At 44.3% G+C, this 20836-nt stretch overlaps 1 protein-coding gene across 1 annotated transcript in view; it reads right to left on the reverse strand.

Moving 5' to 3' along the window:
• LOC126400610 (scavenger receptor cysteine-rich type 1 protein M160-like) overlaps window positions 1–20836 on the reverse strand; it is a 46770-nt gene that overhangs the window by 17241 nt on the left and 8693 nt on the right. The window contains exons 7-13 of the mRNA XM_050061465.1: window positions 20416–20709; window positions 19874–20158; window positions 18113–18436; window positions 17741–18025; window positions 17360–17647; window positions 16054–16377; window positions 5205–5489 (exon numbers count right to left, since the gene is read on the reverse strand). Of these exons, the coding sequence (XP_049917422.1) occupies window positions 5205–5489; window positions 16054–16377; window positions 17360–17647; window positions 17741–18025; window positions 18113–18436; window positions 19874–20158; window positions 20416–20709 (2085 nt within the window). The remainder of the gene's footprint in view (window positions 1–5204; window positions 5490–16053; window positions 16378–17359; window positions 17648–17740; window positions 18026–18112; window positions 18437–19873; window positions 20159–20415; window positions 20710–20836) is intronic.

The following is a 20836-nucleotide window of genomic DNA, read 5'->3' on the forward strand; positions in this document are numbered from 1 at the left end:
CAATTCCTTGTCTCCCCAGTTGCTCATCTTTACAGTGTCTGTCAGGTTTGTGTTTCCCTCTTGCTACTAGCTGCTCGCTAATTCCTGCTATCAGCTGTTTCCTGTTTATCCACCGCCAGTGGCTCGCACGTGCGGCGTCATCAACAGCTCCTCCCATAAGTCATCAACAGCCCCTCCCGTGGCGGAAGGCCGCCTCGGTCTGTTTAAACTAAAAGGTTCCACCAATATGTCTACCCTACGAGGTGGAAAGTTGGGCACCTCGGATCAACTCGCTCATCCAGCTCTGTGTGTCTAAACGCTCACAGCTGGCCGGCAAAATGGCCCAACATTCGCCGAAAATCTGGCAGTGTAAAAGGGGCTGGAGTTGTTAATAACAATGAAGCTTTTTGCTCACTGTTTTTGGGTTGCTACGTGCCTCGCATTTGAGTGCTCTAAGCTGTTGGTGTTTTTGCCAGAGCAGAAAAGCGTCTCACGTCATCTCTGCTTTCCTTCCCATTGTCTAATCAGATGATTAAAGAGGCGGGCCCACAAGTTCCCAGTTGGTAAACAGTGGGGGAGACACTGGTGGTGTTCAGTCACCCGGCAGGACCAATGAACTCCCTGTAGTTAGTATGTATTTTTTTTCATTTGCTGTCAAACTGCCCCTGAGTCATTCTAAAATATGCCTTGAAAAGTCCATCATGGAGGGGAAGCTCCTGGACCAACTCCTGGACAGCCTCTCACCCTCAACCAGAGCTACACACAGTACCCTCTGCCTCAACATGTCAGGAACTACACACTGATTACTATTGAATAAATAAGATAAAAATAAACAGTAGACTGATTACATGGAAAGGTTAGGGTAAGGAGGTGATGGGGTGGTTGCCTGGCACCATTTGTCATGTTTTTTACTAGTAACATTCAATTGAAAAAAAAAAAAGGCAATGTGATGCGCCTGGTGTTTTGCAACCTGCTAAATGCTTTCTGTGTGTTCAGGGCTTAACTTTACAATTCAGTACGATAAAAACCACCAACTGTCGGCGTGGCAGAGACAGGAACACACTGGAAACATCACTGTCAGACATGATGTTACTGAGGGACTCATGTCAGATTCATATTGGATGTGGAAGCACCATGACACGTCTTTTTTTCCGTGAAGTGTTGCCTGCTCCCTTTTCAACACATCCTCAGAGAACAGTTCGTGTGATATCCTATAAATTAGAGTCCCACAAATGACGTTACATCCTTAACGTACAGTTACATAGTTAAAGTAAAGTTGCAGAGGATTACGGAGGGGAAAGTCTGCATTTTTGTGACCCCTTCACCCTCAACCTGCCTCGTTACAAGACCGCTCAGGACCACTTCCTTATTTACTCCCAGCCGGGCTTTCGTAATGTGATCGCAGCCTTTAAAAACATGTGGGATATGTACAAATTTGGGTACAATACTTTTTATGAGAACAGCCTGACCTTCCGGTGCCCATGTTTTAATCAATTGGACCGTTCACATTGGACGCACCACAGCACTGAGCTCCGTAGCCAGCTTGTGACCTGCAGCAAAAGTTTCGGCATCTGCCCTGTTTTTAAGCAAGCCGCGAGCGAATCTAGCAAGAAAACACAGATAATCTATTATGAGCTATATAAAATATATATGATATAAAAGACCTAATTTTTTTATAAATCATGAATAATGCAACTCATTCTTACTTATTCCACATATTTGTCAGTTGTGTCTAAACAGAGACGAGCAGTCAGAGACAGAGATCTGCATGTGATTAGAAAAGAGCAGAGACATATCAGGGCACTTAGGCATCCAGTGTAAATGCCATTACCTGAGCAGGTGACACGCACGACATGGCGAGTGGAACCTGATATTACAGATTCCCTCAGAGTAGATACAGACTGAGCAAATTCAGTTGTTATCATCCACATGAGTCTGTATGAGAACTCATATTTTTGACTTGTAGAGACAGCAAAGCCACAGTCTAGTGCTCCACACAATACAGCTGCTTTCTTCAAGGTGTAGACAGAGAAAAAGTCATATACTGGTCTCCACTCGTTCTGGTGTTTCACCTCCAGTGTTCCTGCACAGCGACTGGATCCTCCCACCAACCTGACAGGCTCTGAACAGAAACCAGAGAGTCGTCAGTAAAAGAACAAAGTGAGTGTAAGAGAAATGAACCAAATCAAAGCTGCAGTTCCTCTTCTACCTGAGCAGGTGAGTCCAACAGCCTTGCCAGGTGAGCAGGTGTTTCTATCTGAGCCTGAGCTTCTACAGTCCAGGAGAGCAGACTCATGGCCTCCACACTGGAACTCTTTGGTCCACATTGGAGCCTCCACTTCTCCATAGAGCGCCCCCTGGAGGACTGAAGGAGCCCCACAGCCAAGCTCCCTGCAGACCACCTCTGCATCCTGCTGGTCAAAGTCAGCTTCACACACTGAGGACCACCTCTGGTTAGACTGGTTAGACTGGTTAGACTTCACCTCCAGTCTGCCTGAACACAGACTGGTCCCATTCACCAGCCTGACAGAGTCTGGAGACAGACAGAGAGAAAGAGGCCTTCTTACACAGAGATGGGGCGATAGAGCTGCTAAAATCCCTACTTTACACTGCCTTTGCATCTTTACACAGAACCAAACAGCGGCGGCAGCATGATGGCAGCGCAGAATCAAAAGAGCATGACAGGCGTGACATGGAACACACCAGCATCATCATCTAGTGTGACAAAACATATGCATCAGCAGCGCTTTATAAACAATGACAAAAATAATCATTTAGCGTCCCTGTTATATGGCGGCTGATCTCGTCCTCTGCTCGGAGGGTAAGGAGCTCCTGGACCTCATTGATTTCACTATTTGTGGACATCTGCAGCTGCTGTTCTTTGTCTTTGAGTTTGCCGCTAACTGCTAACAGCTCATTTTTTAATCTCCGTGATGGGTCGCACACAGAACACAAGGTCAAAACGCCACCCATGATCCTGACCTGCCAGCTGTCCCATTTATAGAGACATCATTCTGTTACTACCTCCGATGGTGGCTTAAAGACAAGACAACTCTGTCCCCTCATTTCATGATTGTACCTTTTATACAGAACAGCAAGGCGACATAACAGTGTGAAATTTCTGCCTTAAAGAAGCAGTGTGAAGGAGGCTAGAAAGGGAAAACAAGGAAGAGAGAAAGGTAGTGTAACCAGTTCCTACCTGAGCCAAACTGCCAGCAAGAAGAGCAAACTGTCATCGTACAGGCAAAAAGCATTCTCTGTCTGAACATGGCGCGTGCTTGTATTACAGCACTCTCAATATCTTTTAATCCTCGCTATCTACACAGATGACACCACAGATGAATCCTGACACTCCACACATCCTGTACAACCAGACTCAAAGCATGAAACATCAAAATCAAATGGTAAAAATCTTTCCCCTCAAACATTTACAACCACAAATCGTATCATACCTTTGCTTTTGTCATCAAAACTTGTGTCTGGTTGCATAAAACTGCTAGAAATGTGTAATCCAAAGCCTCCGGGCCGTTTTCAGTTTACTACAGTCAGTGAACACCATCTCTATTAACTTGTACTGCTAGGGGACAGGAATGAAGTCCGCTAACTCCTGAAGTTTAAAGAGAACAGCCTTCATTTCATGGTCTATGGTACGTTTAGATGGGTCTGAGCCCACACATAATACGCCCTAACAGCCATTAAAGGGTTATTCAATCTACTGATTATAGTTTCCTATGGATGGGAATAAGTATTGAGGTCTGATTGATTAATTTTTCCAAATCAAGCCAACAGTTGTTTTATGATGGAATTAATACCTATAATGAAACATAAGTGGAATTACATGAGTGTTACAGTTACCTCAGGCTGCTGTCAGTCCTAGAGTGGTCTCCTTTGGTCTGAATCAGGGACTCATGTTGTTCCAAAGTTGTATAATTGCCTAGAGTTGGTTCGTGTTCTCACGGCAGCATTTACAAGAGGACCAGATCAAATGCCTTGTGTGAGAAAGCTGCTCTTGATTGGTCAGAATTTCCATGTGGGAAAAATCCAGGAAGTAAAGCAAACGTTGAAGAAGAGTACACTTGCAAGATAAATGTGACACTTTCTAATGTCACAATGGAGGGACAACTACGCAGGTTGATTTTAGCGCTGCTCATCGTGGACTATATTGCTGTCATTGTTCATTTTAGTCAAACCATACAGTTTGAAAACGAGGCGCGGCTCCAACTAGAAAACAATGTTTTGATGCATTGGATGTGCTGAATGTGCATATTAAGGCAGTACAGGAGGAGGTGCACATTAATAATCCTCCAGGACTGTAACATGCTCATGTTTAACCCAAACAATGTGTCATGTGACTGCAGTTGCTTCACATCCAGGTCGGAACACCTTCTCACCACAAACCAACCGCACCAGAGTTCCTTTGGAACCGGACTGAGACCACCTCTTCAAGAAGGTCTCAGTCCGGTTGTTCTGGTGTGTTCACACCTGCACAATGAACCGCACTGAGGGGGCAAAGGAACTTGAGTTCATTTGAAGTGAACCAAACAGGGCAGGTGTGACAGCAGCCTCAGAGGTATGGATGGTACACGTATACAGTATAAATCTTAAATGGCTTATTTGGTGATTTCGCCTTCACATGCCTGCCTGTCCTAAAACCTTTCTAAATTTGCTCATCATAGCACCACACTAAGGTGGTCTCCTGAGTCTTTCTGCAACCTGCCCCCCAAAACAATCAGTCACAGAAAGCTTTCACTAGGGATGCATGATAATATCGGCATGTCATCAGTATCAGCAGATATTGGCTTCACAGTGAACGATTAGAATTGTTTTTTTCCCATTTTGCACAATGAATGAATATTACATACATTGAGAGGCATTCAATGTCATGTCTCCATCTACTGGTGGGCCGTCATGATCAGAGTATACATGCATAATATGATGTTAATGCCACTACTGATGATCACTAAAATGAGGTGGAGAAAAAGTGGATGTACTAACATCAGTTATCGATCAAATGAGATGTTGCATATTGGCAAAACATATCGTGCATCCCTACTTTTCACCAAACTGGTTCAACAGATGAGTTAAAACAGTGAAGCAACCAGAAGTCCATTTTCTTAGGGAATGCCCAAAATTTGACATAATTTGACATGACATAAACAAAACAAGCCCACTTCTGTCACATTATATAACATCACTGTCAGAGATAGCATCAGTGATGGGCTTACCTGAGCAGGTGATCTCTAGGATGTTAGAGGAGACACCAGGTCTTACACAGTCCTTCAGGACATATACGGACTTAACACAGTATTCACTGACACGCCACACATAGAGTCTGAGTGAAGTCTCTTTCTCTTGTACTGAAACAGCAGAGCCACAGTCCAGTTCTCTACAGACTGCAATTGCTCCCTTTAGGGTCCAGTGATCACCATATACTGGTCTCCACTCGTTCTGGTGTTTCACCTCCAGTGTTCCTGCACAGCGACTGGATCCTCCCACCAACCTGACAGGCTCTGAACAGAAACCAGAGAGTCATCAGTAAAAGAACAAAGTGAGTTTCATTAGAAGAGAAATGAACCAAATCAAAGCTGCAGCTCATCTTCTACCTGAGCAGGTGAGTCCAACAGCTTTGCCAGGTGAGCAGGTGTTTCTATCTGAGCCTGAGCTTCTACAGTCCAGGAGAGCAGACTCATGGCCTCCACACTGGAACTCTTTGGTCCACATTGGAGCCTCCACTTCTCCATAGAGCGCCCCCTGGAGGACTGAAGGAGCCCCACAGCCAAGCTCCCTGCAGACCACCTCTGCATCCTGCTGGTCAAAGTCTGCTTCACACACTGGGGACCACCTCTGGTTAGACTGGTTAGACTGGTTAGACTTCACCTCCAGTCTGCCTGAACACAGACTGGTCCCATTCACCAGCCTGACAGAGTCTGGAGACAGAGAGAGACAGTTTTTACTTCCCTCAGAATACTTTTACATTTACATAGACACATAGTGAAGTCTTTGCAGAAAACGAGTCGATAACAATTAAAGAGAAACAAGAGTTTGACTTCGCGGAGTTTCTCTGAGGAAAAGACATTTTTATAGTTCCTCTGACTGGATTTTGCAAAAGCTTTATCAACTGTTGGTGCTGAGGAAGATGTTCTCGCGTGTTTTGTTACGCTGACTGACTGAAGGAGTTTGTCTGTCAAGGTCAGTCCTCACGCCCACTGAAAGTGTTTGCGGTGCACCAAGTCCAGACTGATACAGAGAGGGATCATCAGGATGATCTTACCAGGCTCCTGCTTCTGCTTGTTGCAAGTCCTTTCAAAATAAACCTACAACGCATGTAAAACACTTCAGTTGTAGGTTGATTTTTCTTAAGTTTAGGCAGCAAAAGCACGTGGTTAGGTTTTGAAAAAAAGATCATGGTCTGGCTTGAAATTCATACGGGAGCTGAACAGTGGGCTCCAAGGTGAAAGTCCAGGGTTTGATTGACCCCTCCCTCCCTCCCTATACAACTTACAGTAGGCGGCATTACAAACTGCTGCCAACTGGTGTGTATCATACCACTGTGAGCGGTGCCTCTCTGCGTCTGTTTCTGACGCTGATGTCCACTGATAAAGCAGCAGTACTTGAAGACTTGGGTTGTTGCCTGTTGTCTCTAAATGCGTGCCGCGACAAATGTGCCTCTGTGCTTCAGTCTCTGAGGCCGAGGGTTGCGAGTGAGAATGGGTAAAAACATCTCCAGTAAAAACATCTTAAAACTGCACTTGCTCGTCTGTTGCAGTGCGTCTAATTTCTCTGTAACACACCTGCTGTTCAAAGCAACTCATCCTCACTGCGACCTCATCACACACCCTGGGTGTGTTGGTTGACGTTCTGGGACGCCGTGTCAAGTTCTCTTCTTTCAAGATACACTTCTGTTTTCACAGGAAATTTGACATTTACAGTCTGTTTCAAAATAAAAGCACTACATTGGTACAACACCACAAATTGACATTTTTTTCCTTCAACAACAAAAACATGGTTGGGTTTAGGAAAACAGAACAGGGTTTGGCTTTACAATCTTACAGGAAGTGAACACCACCCTCTCGGTTTCGTAGGTTTCTGACACCGCAAGTCACTGCCCAAGCACCGGATTTCAACGACTTCAGAGTGAGACCAGGCTCTTAAAACAGTGACGCAGCTGCTGAGTCAGTCAAACAGTGACACAGAGAGAGAGGCAGAGGTCCCTTTTTTCAGGGAACACCTAAATCTGAAATGATTTGACATGACATAATCAAGATAAACTTAATTTTTCTACCATTTGTTGTCACATTACATAATATTACTGTCACAGATAGACACTGATGAGCTTACCTGAGCAGGTGATCTCCAGGCTGACAGTGGAGGTATCGAAGCTTAAACAGCGCCTCGGAGCAGATGGAGACCAAGTACATATAGGTCTGGCACTCCACACATAGTGTGTGTGTAATGAAGTCTTTACATGTCGTATTGAAATGGCAGATCCACAGTCCAGCTCTTTACAGATTGTAGCTGCGTCCTTCAAGGCCCACTGCTCGCTGTACACTGGTCTCCACTCATCCTCACCTTTCAGCTCCAGTGTTCCAGTGCAGCGGCTGGACCCTCCCACCAACCTGACAGATTCTGAACAGAAACAATAGAGTCATCTGTAGTTTTATTGGGAATTAAAAAAGGACATGTTTTCTCATGTTATGCTCTGGGGCAGCAGTGTACAGCTGAAGTCACTAAATCCAAATTTGGAAGTGAATTCTGGTCCAACTCCTCCTGGTGTTTCAGAGCCTATTCAAGAACACTATGGCCTCTTGTAATCTGCAGATCCCACCCTAAGGTGGGTTCTAAGGCCTCAATAAAACCTGCACCATACCTGGAACATCATCCCTGAAGGCAGCTGAATCTTCTGGTGCTACCAAGGGCTGGTTTAAATGGACAAAAATTCATATCGCTGTATTTACAGGCTCACTGGTGATACACGATATATATCTCGGTATTCACTTCAAAATGAGCTCCATGTTTTCAGCTGCAGGTCAAAGCTACATTTAAGATGTCAGGAGCACTTTTATAAAAACAGACTGATCAAAATAAAAAGCAAAGACAGAGATTCTGTTCTCTGTTTGAAAATAAACAGCTGCACAACATGTTCATGTAAAATGATATAGAATAAACAGCAGAGCTACGTTAATGTTTCTGCACACAGCACTGGAGCTGCAGAGGTTTAAAGGTCTGCAGCTCAGGACACTGAAATATATGACTGTAAACGGATCAGGTAGGTTTGAAACTTAAAAGTCTTTGTGGGCGGAGTTAAAAAGGTTTTTTGGCGTTTCAAATGAATCTAGTGCTGGAAATGATTTAAATCTTTTAATCTTGTTTCTACACAGAGCGTCGAGAGAGAGGCCGAGGGAGGGACGGACACACATCAGCGTTTTTGTTGCATTCTTTAAACACATCTGTCGTCTGCGTCCAGCTCTGTGTCCCACACATGCAGCGCAGCGCTGTGCTGACATTTCTGTCTGTTTTCAGTCTCTATGTCAAATTACGTGATTGTGGAGTCATAAAATCGTGCTGTGACTTGGCCGACAGACACGACAGACTAGATGTTGGTCAGTGACCAATCATCCCCGGTCGTCGTTCACGATGTGCGCAATGTTTATTTATTTATTTGGATCCCCATTAGTCACTACCAAAGGTAGCAACTATTCTTCCTGTGGTCCACAGAAGTAAAACACATTGCAGTACAAAACAATGATCTATTTAAAATTCAGAGACAAAAAGACAGAAAATAACCAGGAAAAAAAACAAAAAACAATAAACTCCATCTACAAAACAATCAAAACAAGCAACAATGAATCAACAGCAATAAAACTACTGGTAATGATAACAATGTCAATAACAACAAATTCCTACACCATATCCAAGTCATCAATAAAACATTCAATACAGCTCAGAGGAGACAATAATACCAAAAAACAGTATGAAAATGACCACCAAAGTTCCTCAGTGTTTATCAGAGTCAAGTATGCAGCAAAAACATGTTATATCTGAAGAGGGCTGGTGTTCTGTACCATCAGGTATCTCTTCAAACTGCTTTTAAAAACTGCTTTACTTGTTACATGTGTTATATCGGATGGCAGACTATTCCACAATTTCATTCCTCTGTACATAACAGTGCGTTGCCTTGCATTCGTTTTTGAGACTGGAAGTAAAAAACAACCTCTTAATGCATGTCCAGTACTGAAGTTATGACCATTACTACTGTATGAAAACTGATGGTACAGGACATTTGGGATTTTGGACATTGGAACATTTCTTATAAAACAGAGCAGAGAGATAATCATTCTGTCCTTCACCAATGGCCAACCTAAGGCTCTGTGCATTCTGATGATATTAGCTCTTATGTTACAGTTCAGAGCGAGTCGTGCGGCTCTATTCTGAACTAACTGTAATTTTTCTAAATCTCTATTTGGTGCACTTGACCACACTACTGGACAGTAATCCAAATGAGTAAGAACTAATGTTTGAAAATTTAGCACATCTCTCAATAACTGCCACTGTTTTTTCAGTCTGCTTTGACCACTTTAATCTGCTATCTAAAATTAACCAAGACGTTTTGTGTCATCTACCTGCTCCTCAGGCACTCCCTGTACAGACACATTTAACTGTGGTTTATGTTTAAGTTTTAAGTTAGATCCAAATACAATACTTTTTGTTTTTGATATATTAAGAACCAACTTGTTACTCCATACCCACCTTACTACTGACTGTAATTCCCTGTCCAAAACACTAGACATGTCATCGGGTTATTCTTGTCCTGTTTTATTACTATTACTATTATTTCAGTCGCTGTGTCTGTTCATGTCTCAGCTGAACTGTTGTCGTAGTGAGCGTAATGTCAGCTGGGATAGGCTCCTCCCCCCACGACCCCTAACAGGATAAGCAGCTATGGAAGAAGAATGAATGTTTTCAGCTGTAACTGATGAGGCTGGCAATGTTGGGTCATACAGAGCCTTTGCTCAAAACCAGTAGCTTACAGACTCAAAGGTAAATTAATCAGTTGGGATCAAACAGATTTATCTATCTATCTTTTGGGACGAGAAGATTTTCATAGTTGGATCAGAATCTTATACACTTTCTTGACTGCCCATATTCTTAAATTTAGAAATCTGTAACTAAATTTAAACTCTGTGGATGAAAATGAAAGAGATGCTTGCTTTTGCGATTGCTGTTCACTTGAGTGGAAAAAAATCTGCACCCATACAGAGATTCATGGATTCATTTTGTCAGAAAAGAAAGTGACCCAAATGTTTGATTTCCAGATGTATTTTAAGAAGAATACACACAGGAAGTATCTCTACATTTATATTTATTTATATACACACCGTTGTGGTTGAGTGTTTCCTCTGCCTGGAGACCTGAGTCAAGAAATTAGACAATAAACATTAACATACATAACAGCGATAAAATGATTTGAACAGAGCTGTCATCCTCAAATGCAGTAACTCACTCTCTCTGTGATGCGCTGTCTGTTGGAGCTGGATCAATGAATGATTCATCACTGATATATTATCTGAAGCCTCATTTTGTACTGGTTTAGATAAACAATTTGGTCATGTTGCCCATATCTGCTGAGCGACAGTTTTGTGTGAAGGGAATTAAAGGCCTGTCTTTATTTGTTTATACAGGAAAGGAACTGAAAGTAACATGAGGTGTGTTACAGTTAAAACTGGCCTGACTCAGCGACACAAAAACACCTCACAATACAAAATATCATCAGAAACAATCAACACAGGCAAAACAAAACTTGTTTTTGTAGAGTGGTACAGTCCTCATCCAATGACGCATGAGCATGAGTCGTACCTGAGATCCAGAACAACACCAGGAGCGCCATCAACCTGTGATCCATGTCCAGCATCATCACAACCACAGTATCACTGTCTGTCTGTCTGTCTGTCTGTCTGTCTGTCTGTCTGTCTGTCTGTCTGCCGTCGTCTGTCTCTACTCCTGGTTGTCAGCTCTGTTCAGTTCGGCCTCCCGTGCTGTGAATCAGAGACAAACAAAGTTACACAGCCCATAAAAGCCTCCATACATTTTCTCCGACTTCCGTGTGACCTCACAGTGCGTTCGCTGTGATCCATGGAGACAGGCTGAGCTGTGCTGTGCTATATTTGTATATATACTGTATGGTGCAGGTTTACTGGATGTGACTGCAGCAGGCACACCCTCAGCTGGGATTGCTCAGATAACGACCAGAGCTTGTAAACCTCGTTTCCTCACAGATTAGGCTGATTGACTGGAGCTGTGATTGTGGCTGTCGGCCAGGGTCAAGGGTCATTCATTGTACAACACAGGGCTGCACAACATAATGCAGTTACAGTCCCTCTGTACAACACAAGGAGAAAAAAACAGTTCAATTTGATCTGTGCAGCACATTTCATACACAGTGAACACTTTGGCTGACATTCATGAAATGTTGGTAAATCTGTGAGAAGATTTGCACATAACAAAGCTCGGTACTAAAAACCGACACCGGACTCATGAACGTCACAGAAAACTCAGATTTGATCGTGTGTACGTTCATGAAAGCCGATCAGTCGTAAACTGCCAGCGCGCTCCTGCTAGTCAGCAATTAGCCACATTATATATGTGTCACTCTATTATTTTTAATGCTTTCATCTTGTGTTGTCAGCAGTCTGGTGTTTTTATTTTGTATTACTGTAAATGATTCGCTGTACCTCAGCACAATCTGTGGGGCAATTAGTTGCTTATCTGCCTCATTGACGAAAGTTTGTTCTTTGTGTTTTCTTAAAATTGTCTCATTTTATTTGCTTGAATTCAGCATTGTTTTGGGATCAACCATGTAAAGCACTTATACCTTTATTCTGAAAAGCGCTTTATAAATAAAGTGCGTTAGAGTGTAGGAAAAAATGACCTGTGTGGTCCTGTGGTTTGGACGACATGTTGGAAGCTGATCCAAGTAAGCTAAACAATGAAGATATGTTTTCTTGTGTACTGTTTCGGTGCCCCGACCCATGCTGCCTCACGTCTGCAGGCTCAAGTGTGTGCAGCACAGCTTCAGTTTGTTTATGTGAGCATGTCCTGGAGAATCTCTGCATCTGTCTTCTGCTGTTTATGTTGAGCAGTGTTTGGATCCTTCACTTCAGTAAAAGAACTAATACCACACTGTAATCTCTGTGGTTTCAGCTGGACTTGTACACGCTGTTGGGAAGTTAATGACAAAAAAAAAAATTATAAACTCCTCGTGTGTTTAATGTGTAAAACCTGAATTTGTAAAGATGTGATGGAGTAAAAAGCACACAGTGGCTTTAAAAGAAAGACTCAAGTTAAGTACATGTACCTTGAATTTACACAGAACAGACAGACGGGGATTTACTAGTTAAATCCAAACTGCACTCAAATAACTACATCTGAGCAGCAGCAGATCTTGTATCAACACTTTTCTCTTTGCACTTAATAATCAGTGTCTGATCAGTTCATGTTCACACAACTCCACATGTTCAATAATTCAGTCAGTAAAGACAAACGTACCTCGAGGTAAATGCAGTGAGACGGTCCAGAGCGAGCTGACAGGGAGGGTTACTTCATTCTGTGCTGCAGCACGTGAAGCACCACATGAAGTACAGTCCATCACACTGCCTCAGACTCTGTGAAGTTAGTGCAAAGACACACATGTGGGCACATCTGGCTTTCAAAATAAGATAAGGTAAGCTTTCTTCAGGGGAGAAATTTAGATGTTGAAGCAGCATGATGACAGGAATAAGTTCAGATAATTAAAGGAGCAAAATAAATAAACTATATAACTATGAATAGAAGTTAAAATAGAAACTATAGAAGAGACATTCAATACAAAATTGGGAGGTGAACTGATGTGAATGGCAAAAGTAAAAATGAAGAACATGAGGGCGGGCAGCAGGTGAGACCAAAAATCTATTCTTTATTTTTCTGAATACAATGCAGTAAAAAGATGTGCAGTATATGTGTAATATATTGACATCTAAATCACTATTATCAAGATGCAATTCCTTTTATTTTGAAAGTCAATGACACAAGTGGAACCTTTGACCCCGTGGTCACATTCAATACTGGCGTGGAGGACTCCAGATATAAACACAAAACTGCTCAGCCAGCTCGGTCTTGTTACGACTAAGATATATAAAAGCTAAACAGATTTAGCTCCTACATCCACAGACACATGTATTTTTAAGCTAGTAGCGCCAAGTCACCGGCACAGCTGATGGAGGACGCCAGGGGATGCCTGTTAGAACCCAAAAACAGCACCGGGGACAGGTGGAACAGTTTGAGCTTTAATGCACCACTTCAATAAGTACAGTGAGAGCAGACGGGTGAGGCAACAGAGAGTCAGTGTTGAGTGTCAGATTCCCCAGGGGAACAGAATCAGGCTGCAGCTCTCCACGTGGAACACTGTAGCAGCACACAGGTGAGTTGACGAATGAAGCAAACCACAGCTCAGAAGATCTCAGGTGACTGGACCAGTAAACTCATTTTGGAAAGTTGGGTGACGTCACAGGAAACAGGCTAACAGGCACCAGGAGGGCAGAAGCATAGTGGTTGAAAACAGAAGGCAGAGTGGTTTACTGGGGAGCAGACGAAGCCGGAGAGTGAGGGACGGGCAGGGTCGACACCGAGGAAGCAGTCTGGCAACAAACGACTGAAAGTCTTGCACAGAGGCGAAGAACAATCTGGCAAGGAGAGTCTGTGACAACTGATGATGTTCTTCTTCAGCCTCAGTGTTGGTGTCCTTTCTCTGTGGTTCAATCCAAATCTCCACCCTCTGGACCTGCACACTGAGCCCTCGCAGACTTCAGGCGTGCATAATGTGACGTCTTCACCGTCATCACGTGAAGTCTGCGAGAGCAGGAGTGTGCAGCGTTATAAAAGGAGCTAAGAGACAGGCTTGGAGTCATTTGAGAGACTGCATATGGTGATCACTGCAGCAATCGCCTACGTGATCAGATTGCACAGCTTCTATAGGTTAGGCTGCAATATTGAAATGCATATTGATTACCTCTATAGCCTATACTGCTACATATATCTGTATCATGATGTTGAATTTTATATCTGGCCTACGTTATTCAAGTAACGTTTTAATGTTACAATTTATAATAAGTCTGTCTGTCTGTCTGTCTGTCTGTCTGTCATTTAGAAAAATTTAAATGTCACGTCTGTATAGCAATGAATTGTGGGTAATTCAACTCGTGAAGTCTGCACCCCAAGCAGGCTCTCTGAAGTCCGCAGAAAGTCAGCTTGAGGCCCCTTGTGGACTGAATGAATGGTGGACTTGGAGCCCGACACACTCCTGGACTTCCCGTGAACACGCCCGCAAAGTCCATGAGTCTGCAAGTGCAGTGAAGTGCGAACATTTGAATTCAGCCTTCGTCTCCAAGTCCTAAAAATCCTGGATCAGATCTAATCAGTTGAGCATCCGTGTTCTCAGGTCTTCTTCCTCTCTGAACCAGCAAGATTAGTGTCCCTCTGTCGTTTAGACGTCTGCCTCCTGGTGGCCTGGAGAGACAAGACAGCACAGGTTGAACATGACTCCTCGAGAGGTTGAGTCTTTAAATAAACTTGGTTATATGTGAATTTAAGCCGTGAACAGTGGAAGGAAAAAAAGAGACACCAGATTATAGTTAACAGCCTCCTTAACACGCCGTTGCAAAAAAAATTGCACTTCAAAGTTTGCATCCATGTCAGTGAAAACATGGATGCTTCACACGCAGAAGATCTAGTCACCAATTCAGTATCTGACCAAATGTCTCTCCTTCTGTTCCTGAGATATAAAGCTGACTGATGGCCAGTTGTTTGTCTGTTGTTTGTGTGTTTTTGCAGAACATTATGATGTCACAGTGAGGTTGACCTGTGACGTTTTGAATATATATACACATTATTATAACCTATAAGACATTTGTGTTAAAGTTTGTTATAATCGCTGGATGCTGTCTTGAGTAACGGACAAAAATATGCTCTGGATGGTACCAACAGAAGTGTTCTACTCTGCCCTGTTTTTCCTCACCTCTCTGCTGAGATACCTCGCACACCGATCTGAAACTGAAAGGTGGAGCTACAAACACTGCAGTCCATCGATTGGAGCAGAGCACAAAGCTGCCATTTTAAAATCCATATAAATATCTTCTTTTTGTTCTGAAGACGGCGTGCAAGAGTGGTAACAACCAGCAGTAACAACCTCAACTTAAGTCTCGTCTGTTATTTCCCAGCTGCTGGAAAAGTGAAGGGGGCTAGCTGGATGTTGAGGAGGCTGGCAGCTGAACAGGCTAACAATACCACTGTGCTGCTCCAACACTGGCTGCAGTGCAATTATCTCCTTCAGAAGCTTTGCAATTCAGCCTGCAGTTCTGCAGTGTCTTTTTGTCAAATAAATTCAACACTGAATGTCTTCTGGGATTATTTATCAATTTTTCCACGTTGAAAAAAGTTGTTATTGTCGTTAGCTGTTCACTGGCAATCCCATGATGTCTTGGGGTTAGTGTGTTGACCCATGTAGAGGCTGTGTTCCTGACGGGGCATGTGTATGACAGCTCTGATCTCAAATGCACTGTGATGTCCTCATCACTGCAGTAATGTCATGTGACTGAATTATTGCAGTAACGCTATCATCATCACAGCCCTAACTGTCAGAGATGAGATCACTGATGGACTTACCTGAACAGGTGATCTGGGTCATCAGTGTGTAGAGAGAGGGGTATGGCCTTACACAGTCTTTCAGAGCAGGTGCAGAGTGCACACAGCCAGATGTCATCGTCCATACAAGTCCATCTGAGAACTTGACTCTCCGTCTTACAGAAACAACAGAGCCACAGTCCAACTCTTTACATGTTAGAGCTGCTTCCTTCAGGGTCCACTGAGAGTTCCAGGCGTATACTGGTCTCCACTCTCCCTGTTTCACCTCCAGTGATCCTGCACAGCGACTGGATCCTCCCACCAACCTGACAGGCTCTGAACAGAAACCAGAGAGTTGTCAGTAAAAGAACAAAGTGAGTGTAACAGAAATGAACCAAATCAAAGCTGCAGCTCCTCTTCTACCTGAGCAGGTGAGTCCAACAGCTTTGCCAGGTGAGCAGGTGTTTCTATCTGAGCCTGAGCTTCTACAGTCCAGGAGAGCAGACTCATGGCCTCCACACTGGAACTCTTTGGTCCACATTGGAGCCTCCACTTCTCCATAGAGCGCCCCCTGGAGGACTGAAGGAGCCCCACAGCCAAGCTCCCTGCAGACCACCTCTGCATCCTGCTGGTCAAAGTCAGCTTCACACACTGAGGACCACCTCTGGTTAGACTGGTTAGACTGGTTAGACTTCACCTCCAGTCTGCCTGAACACAGACTGGTCCCATCCACCAGCCTGACAGAGTCTGGAGACAGAGAGAGAGAGAGAGAGAGAAATGGTTAAACTCTTGTGATTATATATTTTGCTTTGAATGGCACCTATGAAACGTAATTTAAATGTAACAAGTAATTTGTCTTTGGAAATAATGCAACTGAAACATTCACACTAATCACTTTGTTCACATGCACAAAATATGCTGGTTTTCGCCCTTATTCTGAAAAACACAATATGAACAGATGCAAGAAGAGGCCAACCAGAGCGGGATCTAAAAAGGCCATCAGCTTCATTAATGTAGGAGCCAGGCCTTTCTTAACTAAAACATCAAAGCCCATCTTCCGCAGACTGTCAGGCCCTGGCAGATAAGGGTTGACGTAGGGAAGAGGCTGCTGCTCCCAGAGATGGTGCACACATCCAAAGGCCTGGGCACTGTATTGTGGTCAGCAGAAGACAAGAACATCTCTCTTGTTGAACTGACGGTGCCATGGGAGGAGAAGGGTGTGAGGCCCATGAGAGAAAAGCCCTGAAGTACCAGGGGTGCACGGACAAGGGATGGCAGGCATGGTTGTTCCCTGTGGAGATCGGTTGCAGAGGTTGTTGTCAGCTCTGGGCCTGGACGAAAAGGAGCAAGAGACAACCAACTCGTAGGATGGGGGAGGAGGCAGAATGAGCCCCCTGCTGGATGTTGAGTAGGTGTGAGGAGGGAGGCTGGAAGCCAGGAGCAGTAATGTAGACGCATGGTGATGCAGTGGTTAACATTGCCGCCTCACAGCAAGAGGGTTACTGGTGGGGGAGCCCCTCTGTGCAGAGTCTGCGTGTTCTCCCCGTGTCAGCGTGGGTTTCCACCAGGTGCTCTTAAGCTCTTTGGACTGACTGGATTCAACCAGGTGCTCTTAAGCTCTTTGGACTGACTGGATTCAGTCCAGTGGAAACCACTGACTGTCAGTGTGAAAGAGAAATGAACACAGTGGAAACAGTACTGTCCCAGATCATATCACTGATGAACTTACCTGAGCAGGTGATCTCCAGGATGTAGGAAGAGAAATCTGGTCTTACACAGTCCTCCAGAGCCGATCCAGATTGAACACAGTCAGATGACATTACCCACACAGGTCTGCGTGAGGACTCCTTTCTCCATTTGACGGAAACAGCTGAGCCACAGTCCACCTCTCTGCAAAATGTAGTTGCTTCTGTCAGGGTCCAAATATATTTCCAATTGTCCACTGGTCTCCACTCCCGCTGTTTCACCTCCAGTGTTCCTGCACAGCGACTGGATCCTCCCACCAACCTGACAGGTTCTGAAGAGAAACCAGAGAGTCGTCAGTAAAAGAACAAAGTGAGTGTCATTAGAAGAGAACTGAACCAAATCAAAGCTGCAGCTCCTCTTCTACCTGAGCAGGTGACCTCCTGGACAGCGTAAGAGGAATATGATGTTACACAGTCCCTCAGAGCAGATCCAGAGTGAACACATTCAGACGTCATCGTCCATACAGGTCTGGCTAAAGACTCCGTTCGCTGTCCCACAGATATTGGAGAGCCACAGTCCAGCTCTTCACAAACTACTGCTGCTTCCTTCAGGCTCCAGTCATCACCATCCACCGGTCGCCACTCTGTCTGGTGTTTCACCTCCAGTGTTCCTGCACAGCGACTGGATCCTCCCACCAACCTGACAGGCTCTGAACAGAAACCAGAGAGTCGTCAGTAAAAGAACAAAGTGAGTGTAACAGAAATGAACCAAATCAAAGCTGCAGCTCCTCTTCTACCTGAGCAGGTGAGTCCAACAGCTTTGCCAGGTGAGCAGGTGTTTCTATTTGAGCCTGAGCTTCTACAGTCCAGGAGAGCAGACTCATGGCCTCCACACTGGAACTCTTTGGTCCACACTGGAGCCTCCACTTCTCCATAGAGCGCCCCCTGGAGGAATGAAGGAGCCCCACAGCCAAGCTCCCTGCAGACCACCTCTGCATCCTGCTGGTCAAAGTCAGCTTCACACACTGAGGACCACCTCTCTTTATAATGTTTAGACTGTTTAGGCTTCACCTCCAGTCTGCCTGAACACAAACTGGTCCCATTCACCAACCTGACGGAGTCTGGAGAGAAAGAGAGAGGTCACAGTTCACTCTGAGACATCATCTGTCTCCAGCATCACATATACCTGCACAGAACTTCCCCCATAATTAGATCATGAATTTAAGAGTTGTGGCCAGAAACATGTTTTCTGAGGTCACAGTGACCTCAACTTTGACTTTTGATCACCAGAATCCAAGCAGTTCATTCTTGAGTCCAAGTGGATTTTTGTGCCAAATGTGAGGAAATTCAGACGCTGTTTGTTCTTTTTCTTTTTAAGATTTTTTTTTTTTTACTTATTGGATGGGACGATTTAAACAGAGAGGGAGAGAAAGAGAAGGAATGACATGAGGTGAACTGCCATCGGCTGGAGTCAAACCCACAGCTGCTGCAGCAAAGACCCTTTGTGCATTGGATGTCCACTCTACCTGCTGAGTTTTCAGGCACCCGTTCTTGAGACATCATGTTCACAAGAATATGATGGACCAAGTTACAGTAACCTGGGCCTTTGACAACAAAAACTGAATTGTTTCATCCTTGAGTTGAAGTGGACGTTTGGGCCAAATTTAAAGAATCTCCTTCAAGGTGTTCTTGAGATATCACTTTCATGAGAATGGAAGGGACATACATTTGTACGGATGGACAGACAACCTGGAAACATTATGCCTATGGCCACGGCTATTGTCAGTGAAAATGACCATTTCACAAACCTGATTTCAAAATGGAGGCTGCATGGCCTATGAAACAAAATGGCTGACACAGGTAAACTACAAGTGCACAGGTGCAAGGTTAACAATTGCCTTTTGTGCAAATTAAGCATGTCAGTTTTAAGTGATATATTGTAGGCAACCGGACTTGCTTGACCTTCTGGATGATGTTTCACTCCTCAGTCAAGAAATGTCTTCAAGAAACTCGATCAAGTCCAGTTGCCTACGAGATAGCACTTAAGATTACGATGACCTGGATGACTGAAAATCTTCACCAACAAACTAAGCATGTGCATTACACTAGGAACAATGGATAATTTAAATCTATTGCGCATTGCCCTTGGAACGGTGAGATCAAATGCCTCAGCAAGAGAAAGGTCCCGGCTTCCTAAAATTGATCCTGCTGTCCTCAAGACCTGGCAACAAATGATATCTGACAATGAGGACTGCTGCTTACAGATGATCTTGTTGGCCATCTCAGTGATGTTACCAGCAGAGACATTAACCCTCCATAGAAAATAAAGTCTCTGCTGGCCTACACATTGCTGCAAGTGTTCAGATCAAAGTAAAATTTCTTGTCAATTAATGTACCAAGATACTTGTAGCTCTCCATATATCTACTCCTTTACCTTTGACAATGGTCAAGAAGGGAGGGATTGGTGCTGATCTTCTGAAGTCAGTAGTCATGTCTTTTGTCTTAGAGGAACACTCAAGAAACACTACTGTCAGAGATGATCTCACTGCTGGAGTTACCTGAACAGGTGATCTCCAAGGTATAGGAAGTGGAATCTGACATTGCACAGCCCCTCAGAGCAGATCCAGAGTGAAGACAGCCAGATGTCATCGTCCACACAGGTCTGGCTGAGGACTCCTCTCTCTGTCGTAGGGAAACAGCAGCGCCACAGTCCAGCTCTTTGCAGAATACAGCTGCATCCCTCAGGCTCCAATGATGGCCGTACACTGGCCTCCAGTCATCCCCATGTTTCATCTCCAGTGCTCCAGTACAACGACCGGATCCTCCCACCAACCTGACAGATTCTGAACGGAAACAGGAGAGTCATTAGTCAGAAAAGAAAAATTGCTTTTATTATGAAACAACAAACATGTTAAGTGCTGCTAGTTAGTGTGTTGACCCGTGTAGAGGCTGTGTTCCTGACAAGGCATGTGTATGACAGCTCTGATCTCAAATGCACTGTGATGTCCTCATCACTGCGGTAGCGTCATGTGACTGCATCACTGCAGTAATGCAATTATCATCACAGCCCTGTCAGAGATGAGATCACTGATGGACTTACCTGAACAGGTGATCTGGGTGTTTGGGGTGTAGAAAGAGGAAGTTGGTATTGCACAGTCTTTTAAAAAAGGTGCAGAGGGAACACAGCCAGCTGTCATTACCCATACAAGTTCATCTGAGGACTCTTCTTTCTGTCTTACAGAAACAACAGAGCCACAGTCCAACTCTGTACACGTTAGAGCTGCTTCCTTCAGGGTCCACAGAGAGTTCAAGTCATATACTGGTCTCCACTCTCCCTGTTTCACCTCCAGTGTTCCTGCACAGCGACTGGATCCTCCCACCAACCTGACAGGCTCTGAACAGAAACCAGAGAGTCGTCAGTAAAAGAACAAAGTGAGTGTAACAGAAATGAACCAAATCAAAGCTGCAGCTCCTCTTCTACCTGAGCAGGTGAGTCCAACAGCTTTGCCAGGTGAGCAGGT

Source organism: Epinephelus moara, chromosome 2 (assembly GCF_006386435.1).
Source record: "Epinephelus moara isolate mb chromosome 2, YSFRI_EMoa_1.0, whole genome shotgun sequence".
Classification (NCBI taxonomy): domain Eukaryota; kingdom Metazoa; phylum Chordata; class Actinopteri; order Perciformes; family Serranidae; genus Epinephelus; species Epinephelus moara.